The 23,798-nt window shown below is 40.8% G+C and overlaps 1 protein-coding gene across 4 annotated transcripts; it reads right to left on the bottom strand.

Annotated features, from left to right (window-relative positions):
* Window positions 1-831: 831 nt before the first annotated feature.
* rad51ap1 (RAD51 associated protein 1) lies at window positions 832-9,745 on the bottom strand. 4 transcript variants are annotated; one of them, XM_085376497.1, is made up of 9 exons: window positions 9,729-9,745; window positions 9,588-9,634; window positions 5,195-5,324; window positions 1,952-2,058; window positions 1,786-1,869; window positions 1,566-1,700; window positions 1,294-1,479; window positions 1,058-1,216; window positions 832-959 (listed from the first exon to the last, which is right to left on the bottom strand). In XM_085376497.1, the coding sequence occupies exons 1-9, from the start codon at window positions 9,743-9,745 to the stop codon at window positions 832-834; spliced, it is 993 nt and encodes a 330-aa protein (XP_085232623.1). The 4 variants fall into 4 exon arrangements, with proteins under 4 accessions (XP_085232623.1, XP_085232624.1, XP_085232627.1 ...); XM_085376498.1 differs by having other exon boundaries at window positions 1,786-1,866; XM_085376501.1 differs by having other exon boundaries at window positions 1,058-1,213; window positions 1,958-2,058.
* Window positions 9,746-23,798: the final 14,053 nt, after the last annotated feature.

Here is a 23,798-nt window from a genome sequence, read left to right as displayed (position 1 = left end):
GAGTGGATGGCAGAGGATGAGGATAAAATACACCGTTTGGGAACAACAGTCATGTGAAACCATACAGTAGTACACTCTTATTTATTCAAAGTAAGTAAGAGGGAAAGTAGAAGCTGCACTTAATTAATGTAAGCACCTCTATAAAAGAGATTTTGGAAGTTTGCTGATCCAGCAGCCTGTAAAGCAATAAAGTACTTTCTTTTTATGCATCTAGTGAAACAAAATAACTACAAATGGAATTAAGGAATTACAAACAACATTTTTATCACAATGCAGGCAGTGTTTATCGTAAATATATGACATTGATTTTCAAAAGATATTCCAGCTTGCTGTAGCCATAAATAATACAGTGGTACTAACTTGTAATGATGCACGACTGATGCACAGGCATTTCTAGAGGATTATGTAAAAGGTTATGAGGCGCTCTGTCAGTCTTAGTTTTAGGAAAAAAGTTAACAAGTGTGGAAAGATAGCACACGCATGTAACCTGTTTTTATATGTTTATTTAAATGTATGTACAAGATTTACAAAAAATGTGCTTTGAGTGGAGGTAACATGTCAGGTAACAATTCAGGACCAAAAAACGAAAAAAAAAGAAAAGAAAAGAAAAGTGACACTTCAGACATGAACTCACACTTTCAGAATTTAACCTCAAACAGCATCCAGGGGTAAGAGGACACCCTTAAGCTCCATCAGCTTCAAGGTGAAGACCCTCTCAGTATTGTGCATTTTGTATCACACTAAGAGAAATTAATATTTAGAAGTCTCTGCGTAAAAATAACTGAAAACTTTAAAAACCACAACATGACCTGACCTCTGAGGTCAGTTCAGTCAGTGGCTTGCAACACTAGGGTGCAAAGGTTTGACTCGAACGAGGCGGGAGAGCCCGAGCCGCAGACCCTGACCGGGAGACTTCACTGCTGGACTCTGGGACGTGGAGGGACTTTTTCCAATTTGAGCTGGGAGGAAAAAACAGAAATAAATTGATAAATATGTTCAATTGAGTTAATTTTACAGGAACATGTTCCAGCTGTGCTGCTGTTTAGTCATTCAGCACCTGGTGGGTTCCACTTGGGCATTCTTCCCGCTGCTGGGCTCAGGGAGGCTGCTGGGCTCAGAGAGGCTGCATGCTTCGATGTGCAGCCTGTGGAGGATGACGCAGGTCTTTTAGAGGCAGGTTTGGCCGTTGGAGGTGTTGTCACTGGGGTAGAAGCTGCTGTGAGAAGGAACAGCACTCATTCAAATGTGAAATTATGATTCGCAGACAAAAGCTGATGATCCTCATGGGCTTACCTGCTGCTTGCGATTTAGGCTTTGATGGTTTTGATGGTTGCTTTTCTTTTTTAGAAGCAAGAATCTGTTTGTTTTTTTCACTCTTTGTTGCTTTTTCTTTCTTTTTAGTCTTGCTTGCTTTCTTTACTTTGAACTCGTCATCTTCGCTCTCAGATGGTTCACTGAAATCTTCATCGCTTTCTGAATCTGCAAAAGCATTATTGTTACTTTAAAGACACAAAAAGAAAGACGAAAAATGGATACAACTACTTAAAAAGTTATGGCAAAGTAACCTGGTGTCAGTTTGGGTTGATAGTCATCATCATCATCACCATCCTTGTTTTTCAGCTCCTCAGTAGCTTTGTAGGCAGCCTTTCTCTGCCTGGCAGGGGCAGGCGACCCTTTCTCTGATGTGATTTTGTCCAAACCTGAAGAAAACCCATAATGATATTAAACAGAGGGAAGGAAATCAAATCTTCAACTACATAAATAAATAAAGCTGCTAGACTTTACCCATAACTGCACCATCCACACTGCAGGTGGACAGGAGCAGAGAAGCTGGATCTGTGTTTTCATCTACTGGAAATTTGACATCTCCTGGATAAATTTATCAAGAAATTAAGCCAACATCCTTTTGATCACATGAAATGTATTGATCATTTTAAAGAACAAATCATACCTCTACTGACATGAGACTGGTCCTTCACTTCACCTGCATTATTGAGCATGGAGAGCGTGATGGCTGCTTCGAGATCCCTCTCATACAGCTTTTCGTCCAGTGGCTTTCTGCACAAATGAATCAAGATTCAAGCCATGTTAGAGATTTTCACCTCTGAGCATTTCTAATGAATACAACTGATAAAAATGTAAAAGAAAAGACTACTTTTTGGTGACATTTTTTTATTTAACTCAGCATAATCAACATTTTGTTTTAATTTAGCAATTATCCCCACTGATAAGCCAGTCATCATTTTATCAGTGACTTTGAATGGCTTTACTATTCAACCACCTTAATGAGTTAAAGCATCACAGCGAGGCTTCAACCCAAACATTTATACGCAGTCTGCAGTATATTCTTTAAAAGTGACTGCTTACTTTCAAGCTGACTGCACACCCAGTGCACCTCTCAATTAGGGCTGGGCGATATGGCCTAAAATCCATATCACGGTATAATTTGAAGCATGTGCGGTAACGATATATATCGCGATATATTCTTTTCTTCTGTGTAACGTATTTTACACACTATAAGGCACACTTAAAATCCTTTAATTTTCTCAAAGATCGACAGTGTGCCTTATGTATGAATTCTGACCTCGAACCGATTTTATGTAGTACACGGCACATAGAAATCTGTCAAAAAATGTTTTAGTACGACTTTGGTAAGGTATGAAGGCACATGGCTTGATGGATTGCTGGAGCATTACGGCTGCCGTAGTCAGGAGCCTCACGCAGTTTTGCCAACTCCTCAGTAAGGAAAATCACTATTGGCTGACCGAAAAGTCGCTAGAAGTCGCTAAATGACGTCATCGCCTAATTTGCATAATAGGTCATGCTAATGTAATTGCAACCTACGCTGTTGGAGAGAGAAATAACATTGTGGAAGAGAAAGTGAGTAAAAAATGTCCTAAATGCATTTAGAATTTATTAACTACAAATTAAATTTCTTTTAGGAATTATTGTTTTTTAATGTCACAATTCCAACCCTGCTCCTTTATCCGGGCTTGGACCAGCAAAAGTGACCCGAAATTGGCGCTCTGGTGGAGTTACTTTGTGTGTGTGGGTGTGTGTTTATTAGTAGTTTTAAACCTTGTGATCCACAAAACTGCATAACAGTAAAAGAAGAACTGACTGCGTTACAGTCAGTGCGGGAGCAGCGGCTTCGCTCATGCGCGATTCATTTGCAGTTTGGACGCATAGGTGTGAACATCTCCTGCCCTGATAGCAGCGGGGGGAGGACTATCCTCCGCCTGTGAGCGCTTTGGCACGGGTGAGGTGCCCACGGCAATCTTCAGTCAGGAGAACAACTGAGATAATCGATCCACAATACGAAGTTAGTCATTCATATACTGCAACAACATGGGAACAGAGCAGCTGCGAGAGAATTCAGCATTAATGAATCAATGGTACGGAAGTGGAGGAAGCGCAGTTTTTGGCTTTCCCCATATTCCAAAAGTGCTTCGTCTCTTTGCTATTACTGTCGCTCGGCATAATTTGCAGATGATATTGTTTGCAGCCGCTGCAATGCTTTCGACCAAAAAAGGCGCAGCTTGATGACACCATCAACATGCGCTATCGCGGTAGAGCGGTATAGTCAAAATCTCTACTGTTGGCCAAATTTATATCGTTTCTACCGTATACCATTTATACCGCCCACCCCTACTCAATCTAAACTAACAGTGATGAACTCAACATGAACACATAATTTTGAACAAAATTATAATTTCCACTGCTTATCTCCAGCGCTTAGCTACTCATCTCAACAAAATATGAACCCATTTTGAAAATCTATTAATGCATTGGCGCTAGACCCGAGTAGCTTTACTTTTGGACTGGTATTTCTTTACATATCATATCTACACCTACAACAAAAGACCAAAAATCTGTGAGTTTAATCCTTTTAATCATCATGTGGTGCAATATTGTCATTGCTAGGGCCACAATGACTGAGATTAAAATAAGCAAATGTGGACATTAGCTTGTTAGTATTTTACCTTACAATATAAATCGCCTTGAGGTGACTGTTGTTGTGATTTGGCGCTATATAAATAAAACTGAATTGAATTGAATTTCAAACCATAAGACCAGTGTTTCTCAAAGTGTGTCCTGCAGCCCCCTGGTGGGCCTTGAAGGTAGTGCAGGTAAGCCAAGAATCTGACCTAAATACTACGTTATTCTTAAATGTTGGGCCCATTTTGGATCTTGAATGCATCTTATAGTTCATTGTTAGTGAGCAAAAACTATACTAGTGTTACCAGCTGTAATTTCAGAGGATCAGCTAAAAGGAAACACTGCACAGGGCCATGTGATGACCATAGGCTTGGGTGGGCCGCTTAACATTTTTGGGCTTCAAAATGGACCGCGGCCATCGTAAGCTTGGGAATGGCTGCATTAGACAATGACGCACAAAATGAATTATGTTAAACTATGAATTTGGTCGGTGTGCAGGTTAGTTTGAAACAGGCTGTTTGCAGCACAGAAGCACTCTCAGATTACGATGAAAACGTTACATAAACCTATCCTCTTTAAATGCTGTTCTCAACATTGCTGCCTGTAACTCTATCTTTAAACTCTCTCCGGTATGAAAAAAAAAGTTCTTATACGCGAATACATTAATACAGACTCTCCCTGTGCAGCCATTATCATACATTTACGGTACTGTGCTTGTGTCTGTTTGTAAAGATATTTGCCTACTGACAGTAACCAATGCAAACGCACTCCTATACATGCCCACTTCATGCTTCTCAAGGTGTGTATCAACCAAATGCTGACGAGCTGAGAAGTGGGCCAAAACAGGGAAAGGAGCGACAAAGGAACGCAAAAAAAGAAAAGCAAAGGTACAAGATGAAAAGCAAAGACAGTGGCTGCAGTGGACACTTGATTATTTTTAATGCTCAGCTTCACTTCAGCTCTTTTGTGCTTTAGAACTTCATTCTTAGCAGATAGCGGATTAACCAAGGGCAGCACAAGCAAGAGTAACCCACAGAGTGGTGGCACCACCGCCCCCTGCAGGTAGATAGGTAACCTGTAGCTGCCTAACGGACTGAAGCAAAACTTCCCAATATTGCAGGATATACACAAGTGGCGCGCCCTCTGCTGGAAACAAACTAAACAGCAGTAAAACTGGTAACATTTATTCACAGCAGGTTTCATGAGCCCTCTTACCTGATTGTCACAGCCAGTGTCAGATGAACTCGCCACCTACCTGTTCTTCTGGCTTAATTGTGAGGTGGCCTCTTGACTGGAGGACTTGCTTAATGATTTCTTCTGTTCTTGTTTCACATCCTCCCTGACCTTTTTGCTGGGTGGGGCCTTCACACAGGCAAAATCCTCATCTATCACAAAATGAGGACAAAGATACCATTTTTAAGACTGGAAAGGGAGTCCTTTGGATTACACATGTGCACCCTACTGTACTACAGGTTTCCTGGAATTTAAGAGTCTTCTGCAAAGCAACAGTATCTAATAACACGTTTTTTGTTGCAATGTCTTTTTCCTGATCACACCACTGCAGTGACTGCGATTTATCAAGTTAACACGAGACATCTAGGCAAGGCAAGGCAAGTTTATTTATATAGCACAATTCAACAGCAAGGTGATTCAAAGTGCTTTACAGAGACATTAAAAAACAAATAAAAAGGATGATTTAAAATGGAAAAGAAGAAGAAGAAGGGAACAGTAGATAAAATCAGTAGTTAAAATGTAAGTTTTGAAATTTAAGCTTAAAAGTAAAATAGTGCGGATTTGGTGCTTTATTCAAATGCAGCTGAGAACAGGTGAGTCTTCAACCTGGATTTAGGTTCATACTGGGTCAGGAGGTCACTGATGTATTTTGGTGATAAACCATTCAGAGCTTTATAGACCAGCATCAGAACTTTAAAGTCTATCCTCTGACGGACAGGCAGCCAGTGTAAAGACCTCAGAGCTGGACTGATGTGGTCCACTTTTTTGGTCAGAGTTCTGAATGAGCTGTAGTTGTCTGACTGATTTTTTAGGTAGACCTGTAAAGATGCTGTTACAGTAATCAAGCCTACTAAAGATGAATGCATGGACTAGTTTTTCCAGGTCCTGTTGAGACATCAGATCTTTTATCCTTGATATATTCTTGAGGTGATAGTAAGCTGACTTTGTTATGTCTTAATGTGTTTTTTTTAAGATTAGGTCTGCATCCATCACTACACCCAAATTTCTCTCTGGTTGGTGGTTTTTAGGTGTATAGATTGAAGTTCTCTGGTGACCTGTAATCGTTTTTCTTTGGCGCCAAAGACTATTACTTCAGTTTTGTTTTTGTTTAGCTGGAGAAAATTGTGGCACAACCAGTCATTAATTTCCTCAATGCATTTCCAAGAGCCTGTACAGGGCCTCGGTCTCCTGGTGACATTGTGATATATATTTGTGTGTCATCTGCATAGCTGTTATAGTTTATACAATGTATAGTAAACAAAATGTAAAGATCATAGTAAAACGTCCAACAGATCCGTCATAAAGATGTTAATATTTCTGTGCTTATCAATAATATATATCATAAAGCAAGTCATTAAAACTTGCATAAAGTTTTAATTTATTTATCTAAATTTGTATGCAGTTCTACTTTCAGTCGCTCCCTTTAAGGGTCTCCACAGCAGATCCGACCCATCTCACACTATTCCCAGCATCCTCCTCTGTCACACCAACCCTCTTGCATGTCTGCCTTCACTACATCCACGAATCGTCTCTGTGGCCCCCACCCCCTCCCCCTCCCTTCACATTTCTAAACCATCTCAATCTTGTCTCCATACCCTCAACCTGAGCTGTCCCTCCAATGTACTCATTTCTAATTGTATCCATCCTTGTAACTCCAACAAAAATCTGAGCATCATCAACTCCAACTCCTGTCAAAACCATACTTGCATCTCGCAAACCTTCCCTTTCACTCTTGCTGCTACCCTTCAGCCACTCGTCTCCACCCACTCCACCCTACCTGCACTCTCTTCTTCACCTCTCTTTGCTTTAGAAAACTGACCCCAGGTATTTAAACTCGTCTACCCTCACATTCAGTTTCTCTGTTTCTATCCTCTGTAAAGCACTTTAAATTGTCTTGTGTAAATTGTATCGAGGATGTAACAGTCACGAAAACCATAACTGTCCGGGCCAATCAAAAACCATGGATGACAGGAGAGGTCTACAGGCTGCTGAAAGCTCGGAATGTTGCCTTCAGAGTTGGAGACGAGGCAAGCCTGAGGACAGCTAGGGCCAACCTTTCCCGTGGCATCAGAGAGGCTAAGAGACAGTACTCCAGGAAAATATCTCATCACTTCAAAGACAGCAGAGACTCACGGAGCCTGTGGCGAGGCATTCAGACCATCACAGATTACAAGCCCCCACCACAGACCTGTGATAGCACTATCCCCCTGCTGAACGAGCTGAACACTTTCTTTGCTCGCTTTGAAGTCCAAAACAGCACCACTGCACAGAAGACCCCACCCCCTCCTGGTGACCAGGTGATGACTCTGTCACCGGACAGCGTGAGGAGATCCCTCAGCAGGATCAATGCACGTAAAGCTCCGGGTCCTGACAACATTCCTGGTCGTGTACTGAGAGACTGTGCAGTGGAACTCACTGATGTCTTCACAGACATCTTCAACATATCACTCATCCAGGCTGTCGTCCCCACATGTTTTAAAGCCACCACAATCATTCCGGTTCCAAAAAAGTCCTCTCCCTCCTGCTTTAATGACTACCGTCCTGTTGCACTTACTCCCATCCTGATGAAGTGCTTCGAACGACTAGTCATGCAACACATCAAGACTGTCCTGCCCCCCTCCCTGGATCCCTTCCAGTTTGCCTATCGGCCCAACCGCTCAACCGATGATGCCATCTCCACTGCACTCCACTCGGCACTCACACACCTGGACAAAAATGACTCATATGTTCGAATGCTGTTCATAGATTTCAGTTCAGCATTCAACACCATAATCCCCCAACAGCTCATTCAAAAACTGGTCCAGCTGGGGCTCAACACCTCACTGTGCAACTGGCTGTTGGATTTCCTCACCGGAAGACCTCAAGCAGTACGGGTTGGCAGTAATACATCCAGCACCATCATTTTAAACACGGGGGCCCCGCAGGGATGTGTGCTGAGCCCCCTCCTCTTCACTCTGCTGACCCATGACTGCACTCCATCATACAGCTCCAACCTCTTCATCAAGTTTGCGGACGACACAACGGTGGTGGGTCTCATTAGCAACAGGGATGAGACCGACTACAGAAGTGAGGTGAGACGCCTGGCCACGTGGTGTGCTGACAACAATCTCTCTCTGAATGTGGAGAAGACGAAGGAGATTGTTGTGGACTTCAGGAGAATGCACACCCAACATGCTCCTCTGACCATTGACGGAGCGTCTGTGGAGAGAGTGAGCAGCACCAAGTTCTTGGGTGTGCACATCACAGAGGATCTCTCCTGGACGTACAACACCACAGCACTGGCCAAGAAATCACAGCAGCGTCTCTTCTTTCTCCGCAAACTAAGAAGAGCAGGAGCACCAGCCCCCATCATGTACACTTTCTACAGAGGCACCATCGAGAGCATCCTGTCGAGCTGCATCACTGTGTGGTTTGGAGCCTGCAATGCGTCCTGTCATAGGACCCTCCAACGCATAGTGAGAGCTGCAGAGAGGATCATTGGTGTCTCTCTCCCCTCCCTCCAGGACATTTACAGCACCCGTCTCACTAAAAAAGCCCTTTGCATAGCGGCTGATCCCACACACCCAATGCAAAGCTTCTTCAAGCTGCTGCCGTCGGGGAGGAGACTGCGGAGTCTCCAGGCCAGGACCAGCAGGCTGAAGGACAGCTTCATCCATCAGGCTGTCAGGAAGCTTAACTCCCTCCCGATTCTGCCCCCTCTCCCCTCTCTCCTCCACGGTCTCACTGAACTCTGTCACACACACACAAACACACACACTCTCTGACTCACTCACTGGCCTGCACCAGTTACCAGTCACTTTGTGGAGCATTGGACTGCCATTACCTCATAAGACTTTGTTGTTACACTTTCTCTTACCGTACACTACTAAATCTCCATTTGCACTATTTGCCTATTTGCACTACTCTGCCTGGTTTACACTCAATGTCACTTACCCATTATATTGTATATTGTATAGCTTCCTTGTTATATGTAAAATTGTATTTATTTAAATTTTTACTTTTTAATTATTTTACTTGCATTTTTTTAAATCACTTTTATATTTAAATATATTTAAATGTTCATTTGCTATTTATCTAGGGATTGAAGAGTAACGCAATTTCTATTCTCCGTATGTCCTGTACATGTGGAAGAATCGACAAATAAAGTTGACTTTGACTTTGACTTTGACTTTGATTTGCCTCGATTTTTCTGTTGATATAGAATAGCAGTCATATCTTTAGTATATTACACACATTTTGATACTAAAGACTAATTTCAAAGCGGTGTAATTTCGTTTTTGAACGAACCTACACGTCCTTGTGTAAATGCTTTATGTAAGATTATAAAATGATGACATGATATGCTATGCTTTGCTATTTCTTTATCACACTGTGGATCAAATGGGCCAGGATAACAGATTTTCAATTTTACTCACCATCATCGAAGTCCTTGGTCTCACAGTAATTCACAGTCTTTGTCTTCCTGTGTGTCAACAATTAAAAAACAACAACAAACAAACAGTTTTTAGCATCACCAGATCTAGGTTACCCAGGCATCGACAAAAGCAGTAGCTTACCTAGATGGTCGGTCCATAGCTCGCTTTTTAGTCAGCTAACAATAACCGCATTGATACGGCTAATCAACACTACTACTCCCTCCAGCTGCGTGAAGGCTTTCGATCTCCACACAATAACAAAGTTAAAGTGTCACTTTTCGTGAACTATCTGTAAACTATAAAACTTTAGTTACACAAGCTTAACGTGAGGTACGTCGGTCCCCCGAGCTCTCAAACAGCCCGCCTGAACGGACCAGAAGTGACGTCAATTGTTTACCAATCTACCGGAAACCGGAAGCAGATTCGTTTATTTCTAAACAAAACAAAAGAATACAGAAGAAGAGTCAGTTTGCGGCAACCTGTTTTAATCTTTAAAATCAGAAATAATCAGAAAGCAATAGACAATTTTCTGTTTTTCTTTTTAACTCGTTTTTTTTAAGGTGTCGAATCTGCTTCACTCAAATAGCTTGGCGCAGCTTTGCTAAGTTCGCCCGTCTAACGCTTATAAATGGCTTGGTACTGTGCAAAAATCTTGTGCCACCTCATTTTTCTCTATAGTTTGATGTGAAATGTGAATAGATACATCAGTTTATTAAAACATGTGCAAACACACGTGCAAATGCCGTATATAAGGCAAAACAGAGTTTGAAAATCAATATTTGGTATGAGCACCTTTATTCAACACAGCCTGAACTCTCTTAGACAATCTTTCTTGTTCATTCTTCGGGAATAGTTCTCCAGGCTTTGTGAAGGCCATTCAAACCTCTTCTTTGGATGTTGGCTATCTTTCGTTGGTCCCACTCTGTTTCAGTAATGTTTTAGCCCGGGCTCTGGGAATCCATGACCTTTCTATCTAGGTAAGATTGGGATTATTGCCATACTGAAACATTAAGCTGTTGCCAATCAGATGCTTTCCAGATGATATTGCAAAATCTGACAGTATTTTTCTGCAATTATAAGTCCATCAATTTTGACAAGATCCCCAACAGGTTGAAATGCAGCCCTAAACCATTACAGCCTCCACTGTTTTACAGATGGCTGTAGACTCACTGTTGAACCTCAGTCTTAACCTCCTGACAACAGTTCCAAAAATTTGAGACAAAAATTTCACATTTGCATTCATCACTCAATCAGGCCTGTTGTCACTGATTTTTAGTGCAGTTTATTTGTAATTTGGCATACCTCAGCCTTTTCTCCATCTTTCCTTAAAATAGCCTTATACAGCTGCCCTTTCACTGAGACCATTTCTGATGAGGCTTCGGTGAACAGTAGGTGGATCAAATGAGGGGCCAGATGCGTATCTCATCTTTGCTGGATTTTTTTCTTGTTTTGTAAGTACGAGACTTTCAGATACAGGTTGAAATGCAACCAGTTTGTCTCCAGTTAAATGAATCGGAAGAATCATGTCAAATTCAAATTCAAATTTTATTTGTCACGTACACAGTCATACACAGTACGATATGCAGTGAAATGCTTAGACAACTGCTCGTGATCTAAAGAAAAAAAAAGGAAAAGGCTATGAATAAGATAGGAAATAAATATGAAAAATTAAAAAGGGTATATTTAACTAGGAAGGAATAAAATATAAAAATTAAAGTTAAAAATGAAATAACTGTGCAACACAAATTAGAATGAAGGGTAAATTTAACTGGGAAAGAATAAGATAAAATATATAAATTAAAGTTGAGAATAAAATAACTGTACAACAAAATACACAATACACAGTATAGAACTATATAAGAATGTATGAAAGAAATATAAATGATAAAAGAAGGATTTTTTGTATTTCCTTCTTTTTACAAGGTGGATCTTTGCTCTTGCATGTACATGACAGCTGATACTGGGGTGTAACTCAAACTACAGCAAGTAAGTAATATAACAAATTACTTTCTACACAGAGTAAATAAGGAATCTAGTTATGTCTTTAGGAATGATTAATAGAAAGGAACTCAGAGACTGCAGTTGTGGTTCTATTGTGTAGTTAAGCCAAAATTCGATATGCGAGAACTAATCAAAGATTGCAGTTAATAATGGATTGCATTTATATAGCGCTTTTTGGGACCCCTCAAAGCGCTTTACAATACCACTATTCATTCACTGGTGAAGGCAAGCTACAGTTGTAGCCACAGCTGCCCTGGGGCAGACTGACAGAGGTGAGGCTGCCATATCGTGCCATCGGCCCCTCTGGCCATCACCAGTAGGCGAAGTGTCTTGCCCAAGGACACAATGACCGAGACTGTCTGAGCCGGGGCTCGAACCGGCAACCTTCCAATTACAAGACAAACACCCAACTCTTGAGCCACGATCGCCCCTCTAAGCCCAAGACTAAATGACCCAGGTTTACAGTAAATATAGTGACCTGGACTTTTCCATCAGTTTGTGTGAATTTTATAATCCAGTAGACAGACAGGCAAACAAAAGCCATATTTTTACCCTGAAAAGGAAGTCTTAGGTTAACGTTTTTCTTTTTCAGTGCACTTGCAACAATTTGAAGAATTCTGCTACAGAGAGCTGACAAACGTCTTTTTTTTAATAAATCATTTAGACAAGAAACTGGTTCAGTCTAGTCCGGGATTAATGCAGAAGATCAGCGCTTAATTAAGCAAAAACTTTAGGATCTGAAACTTTAGCTTTTGAGACTTTGGTGTAACATATGCTACCTGCCACCTTGTGTCTTGCTTCCCTTAATATGCCAAATTAGTCTAAAGTAGTTATTCATTCCACACCTACAGTACCAGGCTGCCAAGCCTAAGTTTGCACAAGTGCAGATGTAGGTGTGTGTGGGGGACTAGAATGAAGAAATAAACATCACTTACTTAAAAATATATGTGACTAATATCTTTTAAATGGTCTAAAAAAGTGTTTTTAAACTGTCATCTGTGCTAAATATATTTCAGATCAAATACATCTCTCTGGAAACTTGTGGTTTCTGGATTGCATCTTAGCCATCATCTTGTATGAAAGTTAACTTTGAGGAATCATTTCTGCTTCTTCATTTGCAAGCAGTGACAGTATCAGTCGTGTCAGACAAGTTACCAGCAGATGGCAGCATAATGCCTTCTGGTCTTGGTTCACAGAGGTACAGACTCTGACTGGCTGATTGACATGAACCTGACATGTCCTCTGCTACTCAGTCGCCCACACTTAGGGCGGAAGCAATCACGGCTCCCTCTAAAGTGCAATGAAAGTAAAATCCCTCCATTTTTACTGCACATTCAAGAGAAGGGCAGCTGTCCCGAGGGTTGTCATTTTCTAGTTTGTGAGTGGGTGGCTGTCGGCTGCGGTTTGTCACACAGTGGACCTTGAGGAACAACCAGGGATGTGATGGTCCACTCCTTTGGACCCAGACAAGGGAGGAGAACATGCATCCACGGGGCCAAAAGGCCCTGTGGTCACGCATTCCTAAACTCCTCCAGCACTGCCTACAGCCACGACTAAAATATCAGATCCAGTCATGCAAACACTGCGGTCACAACATAACGCTTCCATTCACACATATATACATGCTTATATTATATTTATTCCGGTGCTACTAATGACAGGTTGAGCACACCCCTGCATTCTCTTAAAATGCCGAAGTTAATCCTGAAACGACAGTCACGTTTCTCTGGCACATCTACACGTATACATCCGTTTATAACTGTAGGAAATGTTTAGAATATATGCTGCTACAGTTAAAATTACCACGTCTAAATCCTATATGTTCCCAAACAAAGTCACATGACCGCTAAAGAGGGAAAGACTGTTACATAAACTAAAGTAAAAGTAGAAATATCCTGTTAGTGAGTTTAGTGGCAGTTATATGGGTTTATATTGTTAAGCTATGTGATGATAATTTGTCTTTAAAAAAGGTAATACTGCACATTTGTGCATGTTTTAGTGGTGTACAGTCTGTGAATTAATCTCAAGGTTAAAATGTCAAAAATGTAAAACATAAAGATAATTATTTTGCATTTTAGACTGCAGTTATAGTCGCTCTAATTCATAACAAACCCTGTAACAAAGCCCAAACTGAGTAACTATTTTACAGCAGTTGGCTCTATGCATGAAAGACATGAGTAACGAGGTCCAGAGGGACAAGGGAAATTTGGGGTAACTGTTTCTCTAATTTACTTACGCAAATTAATCCTTGTTAGATTTAATTTGTGGATTATGTAACATATTTAAAAATTCATAAAGATTGTTTTTTTTCTTTCTCTGGCAACACTAGGCAGCATTACTAGGCTATTTTGGACCAAGGCATCCAGTTGGGTTTACTAGCCTAGTTGGCATCCGTGAGGTCATCAGTGGTCTTAATTTCAGCTTGTTTGTTGGAAGTGGTCAGGAGGCAGTTTCCCCCCCTCAACCACTGATGTGAATGCCATCATTATGCGCTCTATAGCATCTCAGAGTGGTAGTTTGTGTGGGGCTCTCTGAGCCCTGCACCCATGCCCCTGTATGGTTGTTCCGCAGGTGGAGACTGCAGTGTTGTTATTTACATTCCTCACAGGGCAACGAGAAACTAGACTGCTTCTGCACTATTAAGATATTTTAGGAACGTTGAAAAAATATAGTGTTGCGCATGAATATGATTGAGTACTGCTGTTAATGTAACAGAAGTACTCCATAGGAGGTTATTTGTCCTTCCAAGCTGTGTTATTATGCTGCAAACCAGGCATATTTTTAGCTGCTCGTGGGGACAAAATGCTCTGTCTGAGAGAACATTCATAGGTCGGGGGCACCAATTAGTTACAAGCCTCAAACTAAATTTGTCTTGATGGGCTCTTAGTGTTTCGGATATCCGGCGTTGCAGTTGTGTCAGAGTGCTGTTTGTTATTGTAACCTAGAAATGGCCTTGCATCTTCAGACGTGGAGCGGCGGCGACCACAGCACTGCCACAGCAGCCACAGCTTTAGCCAGGGAATCAGAGTGGGCAGACAGATCTGTCAATCAGTGGCTTCCGGAGTTTGTTGTCTTAGACCTCGTCTTCTGAACTGCATGCTTTCACGGGAATTTTCACTTTTTTTGGTGTACACATGCGGCGGCCACAAAGCTAATTGCAAGGGAGATGAGAGGCCGCCGAGGTACAATCGTGAAGAGATTTTAGGACATGTAGGCTGCGCACACTGACACGGCAAACTGACATGTCAGTGTGTCCAGTTAAAAGTTATGATTGTTTAAAGCATTGCAGGATTAAAGGATCAGGCAGTGTTGGTTAGAGGATGTTAAAGGCTTGCAAACCTTTAAAGAAATAAAGCCAACATAAATCCTTTGTAATCTACACAAAGGTTATGGCTTTTATGAAGCTTTATTTTCATACTATCCGGTCACAAATTGACACCATATCTTTTATATTTCAGTGCATCTATGCTTGTGAGACTATTTCTCATTACTCTGGAATGGTCACTAGTCCAGCACAGGCCAAGAAAGAAACTGGTCACACTCACATCCACACCTATATGTCCAGTTTGGAATCACCAATTAACCTAACATGCATGTGAGTCTGTTCTTTGGGCTCTTCTTGGAAAACTACTTATAGTGGTAATTATGACTTGGATATTGACGGGAACACTTATTATAAGTTGGACAGTTTAGAAACTGGTAATTACGCTGAGATGACATAATCGCAGACAGTGTGGCTTTTGTTTTTTTAGATTTGTCTACTTGAGGGTTAGAAAATGGTGAAATATTTTTGAAAGATCGGTGACTTGACGGATGTAGCTGACTGTAGCAGAAAGAAATGAGCTTAGAGAAAGAAAAGCAAACCGGGCTTTTTCTTATTTCTGCTCATTAGTCATTACTACTACTGCTCAAATCTCCAACCCATGGGTAGTCATGGTTTATTCAGATTCCAGGTTATTGCAAGGAAGTTGAACTTATGAAATGCGTAAGATAAATTGACTTCCACGGGCGTTTTCCTTAGGGTGGTACCGGGTCAGTGTATAATGCTGTCATGTCAATATGGAACAAAATCTCTGAGGAATGGTTCCAGCTTCTTCCCGTTCCAGCTACCACCAATGTGTACCTAATAAAGTGTCCAGTGAGTAATATAATGTTAAATAATCTCATAACATGAACTGAAAATTCTTGTAATCATTGCAGATGTAAAGCAATTTTAAGTTTTGAAAAACAAACTCCTTTTCACATGCCTCCAACTAATTTACTTTGGAAAGGTTAACTTAAAAGATGTGTGAGACATTGTTCTTTACTTCCACCACTTAAGACAATAAATCATTTTAATGACTATAAATCGACTACATTTTCTTAGCTACATTATCTCGCTTTAACCTATTTACAAGTGTTTTGGTATTTATTTGTGCCCCCCTCCCCCTTTCTCCTGGTCCCACCCCATTTAAAAACTCCTAGAAACATCCCTGTCCAGCCCGCTTTATTTTTCACCTTTTAAAAAGCTCATGTCATGAGTCCAGCTCTGTTAATACTGAGTATCGAATCACTGGGTGCTTGCATGAGAGAAGAGCAAAAGCGGATTTCTTTTTCTTTTTTTAAAAAAAAAAAAAGTTTTTTACAAGTTCTTATGTGCTGAATCATTGTGACAAGACGTTTTCACTTGTGTTTTTGGGGCAGTGTTACTGACGATATCAGGCCCCAGAGGAGGAATCTGCAGTATGATTACATGTGCTGACAAGATGGTGGGGATAAAAACAGCATCAAAGGGCCGGCAATAATTCAACGCTGCCAGTTTTACACCGTGACAGCATTCAAAATAGCATCTGTAACACAGCATTGTTTCCTGCACTCTGGCGTGGCACTTGAAGGGCACCCGGGGAGCAGTCTCATTAGGGCGACCTTTCAGCAGGTGGGTCACAGGCAAAAGGAGACAAGCACATGAGATCTCAGTGACTTATGTGTCGTCGTGCCTGGGATGCAGCGCTCTCACTCCCGTCTCATTGTTGAAAGACTATCTCAGATTCGCTGTTATGCATTTCCTACAAAGTGCACTGCTCCTTGTGTGCCAACCAAAACACACGGCTATCTTTAAGAGCCAGCAAGTGTCCACAAACTTCTGGAAGCAGCCGGCTGCCTCTGGAAAGGAACACTGGCTTGCTCACAAGGAATTTTTTAAAACTTTTTAGTGATCAATTATGACCTGAAACACAGTGGAAAAAACTTCACTGGACTCTGTAGTTTATAGCCTGACTCTATTTTGATTATCCCACTGAGGTACACAACCTGCAATGCAGGGGATGGCACAGTTTCCTTTTTACTATGTTTAGCTGAGCACCTGAAGTGCACATTATGCATTTTGAGATACTCATTTTCTTTTTGTGAACACCCACTCTGTCGATCTGTGCTTACATGAAATGCAGAGAATTAATATTGCAAACGGTTAAGCTCACAGAAGTTTATTCAAGTGTCAGTGATCCCAGTCAGACCTCTTGCCAGCGACCCAATGCTGCAATGCAGAGAGTTATCATGCCTGACAGGGGGAGGAGGTTCTTCCACCCCCCACCCCCGTGCATTCAGAGATCTGTCGGACACCAGAGGGCGATGTCCACATGTGCACACGTGGAGGGTGCAGCCGGAGCATTTTTTCCACACAGAAAGGGAATTGTTAAGAGGTTGTACCTCTATTCATTAGCACACAATGTTTTATTAACTATATATCATTCTTTAATGTGTCTTTGTTGGGCTTTACTCTGAGGCGGTGTCATCTATGGAGGACCAAAAAAGCCAAAATAAAAAAATAAAAATGAATGACTCTGATTAATAGGGTATTAAATAGCCATAATATAATAAAATGAAATATGATTGTTGGCATTGATAAATGCCACATAAAGTAATAGTTTTATATTTATTGGCTTCTGTGTTAATTATCCTCAGGTTTTATTTATTTATTTATTTTGCTTTTCCATTTATTTCCATATTTAAATTTGTCCCTGTTGTTTATTTCTGCATCTTTGCATCTGCATATTTTTATGCCTTACTAAGCAAATGAAGAAGCTGTTATTATAAATGTGTCACGGGATAAATCTTTTTTTTTCTCATTACAAATTTTACATTTATTATTTTTATTAGAAATAGTATTGTATTTGTATGTGTTTTAAAATGTATGTATTTATTTGTCTTTGGGCAGTTTTGGTTCCCCATAATTCAGGTTTTATTGTATACTTTTTTTTTTTTTAACTTATGCTGGGGATTCAAATCCAGGTTTGGACCTTTCTGTGTGGAGGGTGCATGTTCTCTCTGGTACTCCTGCTTCCTTCCACAGTCCAAAGACTTGCATGAGGTTGGGTTAATTGGTCATCCTAAACACATAAGTGATTCATAAGTGGAATTTGTGGGAGACACAAATTCCTTGGGTTTTGCATCAGGAAGGGTATCTGGTGTAAGATTGAATATGCAGCACTACCTGCTGTGGCAGCTCTGTCAGAAATGTCTTTATTTACATTAATCTACAGTTAAAATAGTTAAAGTATTTACTTAATAAACATTTACAGGAGAGAAATAAATCATTCTAAAGATACGCTATGAAATTTTACACCCATTTTTTCCTCTCAGGACTTCCTTGTTGTGCTTATTATTCCACACCTGCCCACCAGACATCACCATTACCACCTGACCTCCTCACCTGCTTATACAGTTGCTCCTTTTCCCTCTGCGTGAGGTCATCTGTGGTGTTTTACCTCCTCATTCTTTTCTGATCGCTGCTTTTAATTGCCAGCAACTTATCTTTGGAACTAGAAAAGACTAGTAATCAGTGGTCTGCTACTTTGCTTCCAAGTTTTACTCAATGACTTAAATTTGTTTGTGATTTGGTTTTGTTTTAAAAAGAAATAAAAACTGGTTGGCTACTTATTTTTCTGGATCTTTCTCAAGTGCCATTTGTTATTAGTTGCTCTCCAGGACTGGCAGCATGCCAGAAGCTTTGATCCATTCCTTATGGGTTTAGATTTCATCCAGCGGGGGCCGTGACAAAAATAAATGATCTGATCTTTGTTGTGCTGGCAGGATGACAGCAGCTCCATCCAGGATGACTCACTCTCTCAGCAGTGTGCCATTCCTGACGCTCTCCTCTACCCATCAGCAAAATTGCCTTGATCCTCCGCTCGTTGCCGCCCTGTTGCCCACCCTCGAGTTCGCTCACAAAGGGGCAAGGCGGTCGCATCCACGGGGCTGGCGGCATGGTTTTCATCCCGCAAGGGTGAGAACGTGCAAAGCAGTGAGCAAATGTGCTGAGAGAATTCCTCGCATTCTCCTGCTCGGTCCCGGTGGCCTGGTTTGGTGTTGGGTTCCTGGGAGAGAGGGAAGAGGAGCCAGGGGAATCGGCAGCCGACTCAGCAGCTGACACCTCCTCTGATCTCTATCTCTTCCTACAGCCATAAACCAAACTGTCTGACTTTTCAGCATGGTAGCCACGTAAACATAGCCTTCCTCGTGGTCTTCTTTAAGACTGCCAGCTTTTGCATCGAAGGATCAGTTGATTACGCCGAAGATTTGGCAGTGACCAAATTTCAACCTCAGGTATTTTGTACAGAGCTGAGAAGAGACAAGATTAATGTTGAGGTTAAAAGAAACCACCACAGATAGATTGATCCTTTAATGGATCAGGTACTCAGTCATGCCAGTAAAAATTACACTTTTTGCTCAACTTATCCTTGCACTTTTATTTGATATATTGTCTTTTTCAGCAGGTGTTATCATATTTAAAATGTAGTCAGTAGGTATTGAATGACAGAAATTGAGATACATGCCATATTAACTGCTCTGTAAAACATTCTTAGTGCTACATGCTAAAGGCTTTATGAGTCGACAGCCCTGCTGAGCTTGCACTTTTCAGGTTAACACTACTCCAGTGTAATGCTTGCAAAACTGTCTGAACATAGCACGCTTGTTGGGCGGATTTTTACACATCTTTGAGCTCCGTGGGATAAGATCGCAATTACTGAGCTTAAAGGGAGATCAATGATCATGATGTGAGCCAATCACTCTTCCCAGTGCACAAGCAGTTCTACGGTATCCTGGGGCCTTTGTCGATAAGATGCAGTTCTCACAGTTTTTGCTTGATGAAATACTCCAATTAAAATTCACCTGTCCCACAATGAATGTGTAACACAGTGAAAAATCCTACTATATTAAATTTATCCTTACATGTAACAAAGGACAACAACAAATCCTCACCTTTATGAAGTTGGAGGCAGTAAAAAGTTAGATTTTTGCTTTGAACGTTTACAGAAATAACTGTTAAACAGTGCAAAGTTTTAATGTTACAAAGGGTGTGAAAACTGTACTCACCAGCCACTGCAATGGGTACATCATATTAGTGCCAGATTGGGCCACCCTTTTCTTTAGAATTGCCGTAGTTCTTCATGTCATACATTCAACAAGGTGCTGGAAACATTCCCCAGAGGTTTTGGTCCACATTGACATGGTAGCATCACACATTTGGTGGAGATAAATCTTCTGTTCGTTCCGTGCTTTCATGCTGTTTACGCCAAATTCTGCTCTTACTATCTAAATCTCAAAGTAGAAATTGAGACTCATCAGCCCAGGCAACATTTTTCCAATCATGTTCTCCAGTTTTGGTGACACTGTGTCAATTGCGGTCTCAATTTCCTATTCTTATCTGAAAGGAATGGCATCTGGCGTGGTCTTCTCCTGCTGTAGCCCATCTCCTTCAAGGATTGATGCACTGTGTTACTCTTCTACATACCTGTAACAAGTGACTGTTGCTTCACCATCACTTGGAAGCCATATTCCACTGACCTCTGACATCAGCAAGGCATTTTCTACCCGGGAACTGCTGCTTACTGGGAATTTTATCTTTTTCTGACGATTCTCTGCAAACCCAAGAGATGGTTGTGTGGGAAAACCTCAGCTGATCAGCAGTTTCTGAAATACTCAGAACAGCAACCATGTCACATTCAAAGTCACTGAAATCATCTTTCCTCATCATTCTGATGCTGAGTTTAAACTTGAGCAGGTCGTCTTGACCCTGTCTACACCCAGTCGCTGTGGATGGCTAATTAGATATTTGTATTAATAAGCATAGTTGAACACATGTACTTAACAACTGTGTGCTGTGTATGTCTTCCTGGCATGAAAATAAAAATTGCTGTGTCATTTCTTTGGGATTTAAACCGCCTGAAAAGTCACCACTGCCTGGCTTCTTTTTCCCTTAGTCACTGTACGCCTAATTTAGCAGCAGGCACATCTTTCTCTGCAAGGTGCACAAGCTGTACCCTTGAAAAGATATTTTTACTGGGAACCCTCCATCCTGGCAGGCTGCTCTTTGTGTCCCCTGTGGAGCTTTAAGCTTGACAAAGTAATAGTGAAAGAACCAGATTTATTCCATAGTTTAAAGCCACTGCATACGTTTTATGTCAGTTAGCAAGGTTTTCACAGTATTTCCACTTTCTCTCTGTGTCATAAATAGGCAAAGCTGCAAAAGACAAAAGCGTGACCCAGCTACTGAATTATACATTAGCTGGTTCAGCAAAAAGCTGAACCCGTTTGCTCCTTTAGGGTGCTACCATTGTAGCCAGTAGTTTTAGATTGATCACCAGTTTGCTTTTCTTCCCCGAGCAAAGTAAATTATAACTTTTAAGTGTAGAGTTGGAGACTTATGGATTTCAATGACAGTTTACCCGTAACTCGTTTATATAGTCCCACCAACAGTTTAAGGCTCATATTTAACCAGACAAAATACTGCAACATGCACTGGCACAAAGGTTTTCGCCAGCATTCAGGATCCTAATGACTTTGTTTTTTCCTCAGTGACTTTCCACCATGCGCTATCATCCACTCACTGTTTTAATATGTCCTTGGTTTATGAGTAAATACCTGTAAATCTAGTGACATTAACTGCTGCAATTGTGACGTTTTACTCCTGTGAAGGCCTCTTCAGCTTTGTCAGTCCTCACACAGTTGGACTGAGTATTATTTCCCATCCCTGCCAGTGACTCTGATGTCATGCTAGAGAAATCCCCTCTCCGTCTCAGGGTCTCCCAGCTGTTGTTTCAATATCATCATTTAAACCCCCTGTTAATAAAAAAGTGATTGAAAGAGCTTTGCGTCCTCCTGTATCCAGTTACTTACACTTTGGTAATATGAACAAAACCTGTTTGGAAAGCTCTTTCCTATGCTCCTTTCTGGTTTTCCGACTAAGCTCTGTGTATCCATGTGTGTGTGTGTGGGTGTGAGCACTAAATAGATCCTATAATTGCAGAAAAGACAGCTGACATGACGACGGTAAAATGCAGATACTTTTGTTTGTGTGAGTCTCCAGTTTCTTTGTCATCTACTTCAGCTCTAATTTATTCAGTCAAGCCGAGTCTACAGGAGAAATCAATTTGCTCCAATATGTGTGCAAGTTTCTGCCTTCCTGTTGCCCCACAGTTTGGTGAGTATTATTCAACTCTCTCACTAGCCAGCCAACATAGTAGACAACATGCTTGTAACAACAAAGGCATCTTCATGTCTCTTATGGCCCTGGAGGTAGTTTCCAAACTTAAGAATAATAATCTTAAAGACAGCGTGAACTAAACGAAAGTAATCAGTGTGTATGCATTAGAGGAAATTAAGGCTGCTGCACGTGTCACTCGTCTTACACGGCTTGATGTCATTTTTTCGTTTTAGCGGCCCAAAACTCCAATAACAAATCACTGCAGCATGACTTTACATTATTGATGAATAAGTGCTTTTTAAAGATGATAATCAGCTACTTTTCTTGATAAAAATATCATTTTTTTCTCTTTTCCTGCATTTACACTCTTAATGTTAAGTGACTGTGAAGTAGGTAGGATTAAAACATGTTTACTACCCTTACCCACTCTGTCTGCTGTAATCTTCCGCTGTGCAAAAACGTGGTATAAAGCATAATTTGCTCAAAACTGCATCTGTTTGTAAGTTTTCAGGATTTCAGAGAGGTGCCTTTACTAAAGAGCAGGCTCAGCGTCACACCAGTTTAACAGCATTAGCTGAATTAATCTCAGGAGCTCAGCACCGTCTCATTAAAGGTGGCCACTCTCCATTGATTAAAGTTCCACCCTGTCAATAGTTTTGTCTATTCAGGGTATTGGTTGCCTTGGTTTGCATAGTCGTGTGCTTACAAAGCAAATCAAGAGCCTGTGTCATTAATTTGTTATTCAGCCTGATCCAGTATTTCTGTCCCACTGGGACTAAAAAAAATCCTAATTCTCTGCTTTACTTCAATTCATCAAGGGGGTTTTCATGGAAGGTTATCCTGGTTCCAAATTTTCTGCCCACAGCGTTAATTTACTCAGCGAATTAAGTATATCCAAAAACCCTCTGGGATATTTTCAAGTGCAGTTTCTTGTTATTTTATTCTGATAATATGATTGTGTTTTTATTGCTCCCTAGAATTACCATGATCATGATAAGTTTGGGGCTTTTAAAGATTTCTTTGAAGTGTTCTTATTCTGTGATGAAACAATTCACACATGCATGCATCTTTAAACGCTTTAAAAATAAGAATTAGGTGCGCAAATTTCAATGTATGTTTTTTTCTAATCCACACAAGGTCAAAAGTGTAAATATAAGGTCAAATATACACATATGTGCTCTTAAATCTTTTAATAAGCGTTTTTTGACTTGACAAGGCCCACTCACTTCTAGTTATTGATCATGAGTGACCTAAATAAATATTAAATACATTTAATTTAATTCATTAAATAAACATTTCTAAATATCTGTAGATTCCAAGATCATCAGTTCAAACAAATGCGTCTGAATACTGTTATTCAGATGTATCACCACTTTGGGTCTTCTTTGGAAGAAGACCCAAACTGTCACCGTCTGATTAGAGAAGATTTTTTAGGATGTTCAGGAACAACCCAGGAACCACAAAGGCTCAAGCCTGCCATGAATTAGAAACTGCTGGAACATTCTTGTTCACAGTAAAGACAGCTTTACGTCTCTATGGACTGAGAAAGAAGAAAGAAGCCCCTGGTCTAAAAGCATCACCTTCAATCCTGATAGACATTTGCAGCTGTCCAAAGCCAAAAGCTTGACCAAGGTTTTATGGCCAGATGAGACAGAGATTGAGCAATTTGACCACAATGACAAAGGGAATATTTGGAGGAGTAAAACTGAGGCTTTCAAGCCTAAGAACACTGTACTATACACATACAA

This window comes from Diplotaxodon limnothrissa, linkage group LG17 (genome assembly GCF_057381915.1).
Source record: "Diplotaxodon limnothrissa isolate DT_005_m linkage group LG17, D_limnothrissa_male_GT1.1, whole genome shotgun sequence".
NCBI classification, from domain to species: Eukaryota; Metazoa; Chordata; class Actinopteri; order Cichliformes; family Cichlidae; genus Diplotaxodon; species Diplotaxodon limnothrissa.
The sequence above is the reverse complement of the archived record's forward strand: the minus strand, read 5'-3'. Positions and strand labels throughout refer to the sequence as shown.

Coding starts and splice junctions, on each gene's coding strand:
- rad51ap1 (XM_085376497.1), bottom strand. Junction 2,059..5,194: donor CAATTAAGCCAGAAGAACAG/GTAGGTGGCGAG, acceptor TCATTTGTGCAG/AAAGCCACTGGACGAAAAGC. Junction 1,480..1,565: donor TCAACCCAAACTGACACCAG/GTTACTTTGCCA, acceptor ATGCTTTTGCAG/ATTCAGAAAGCGATGAAGAT.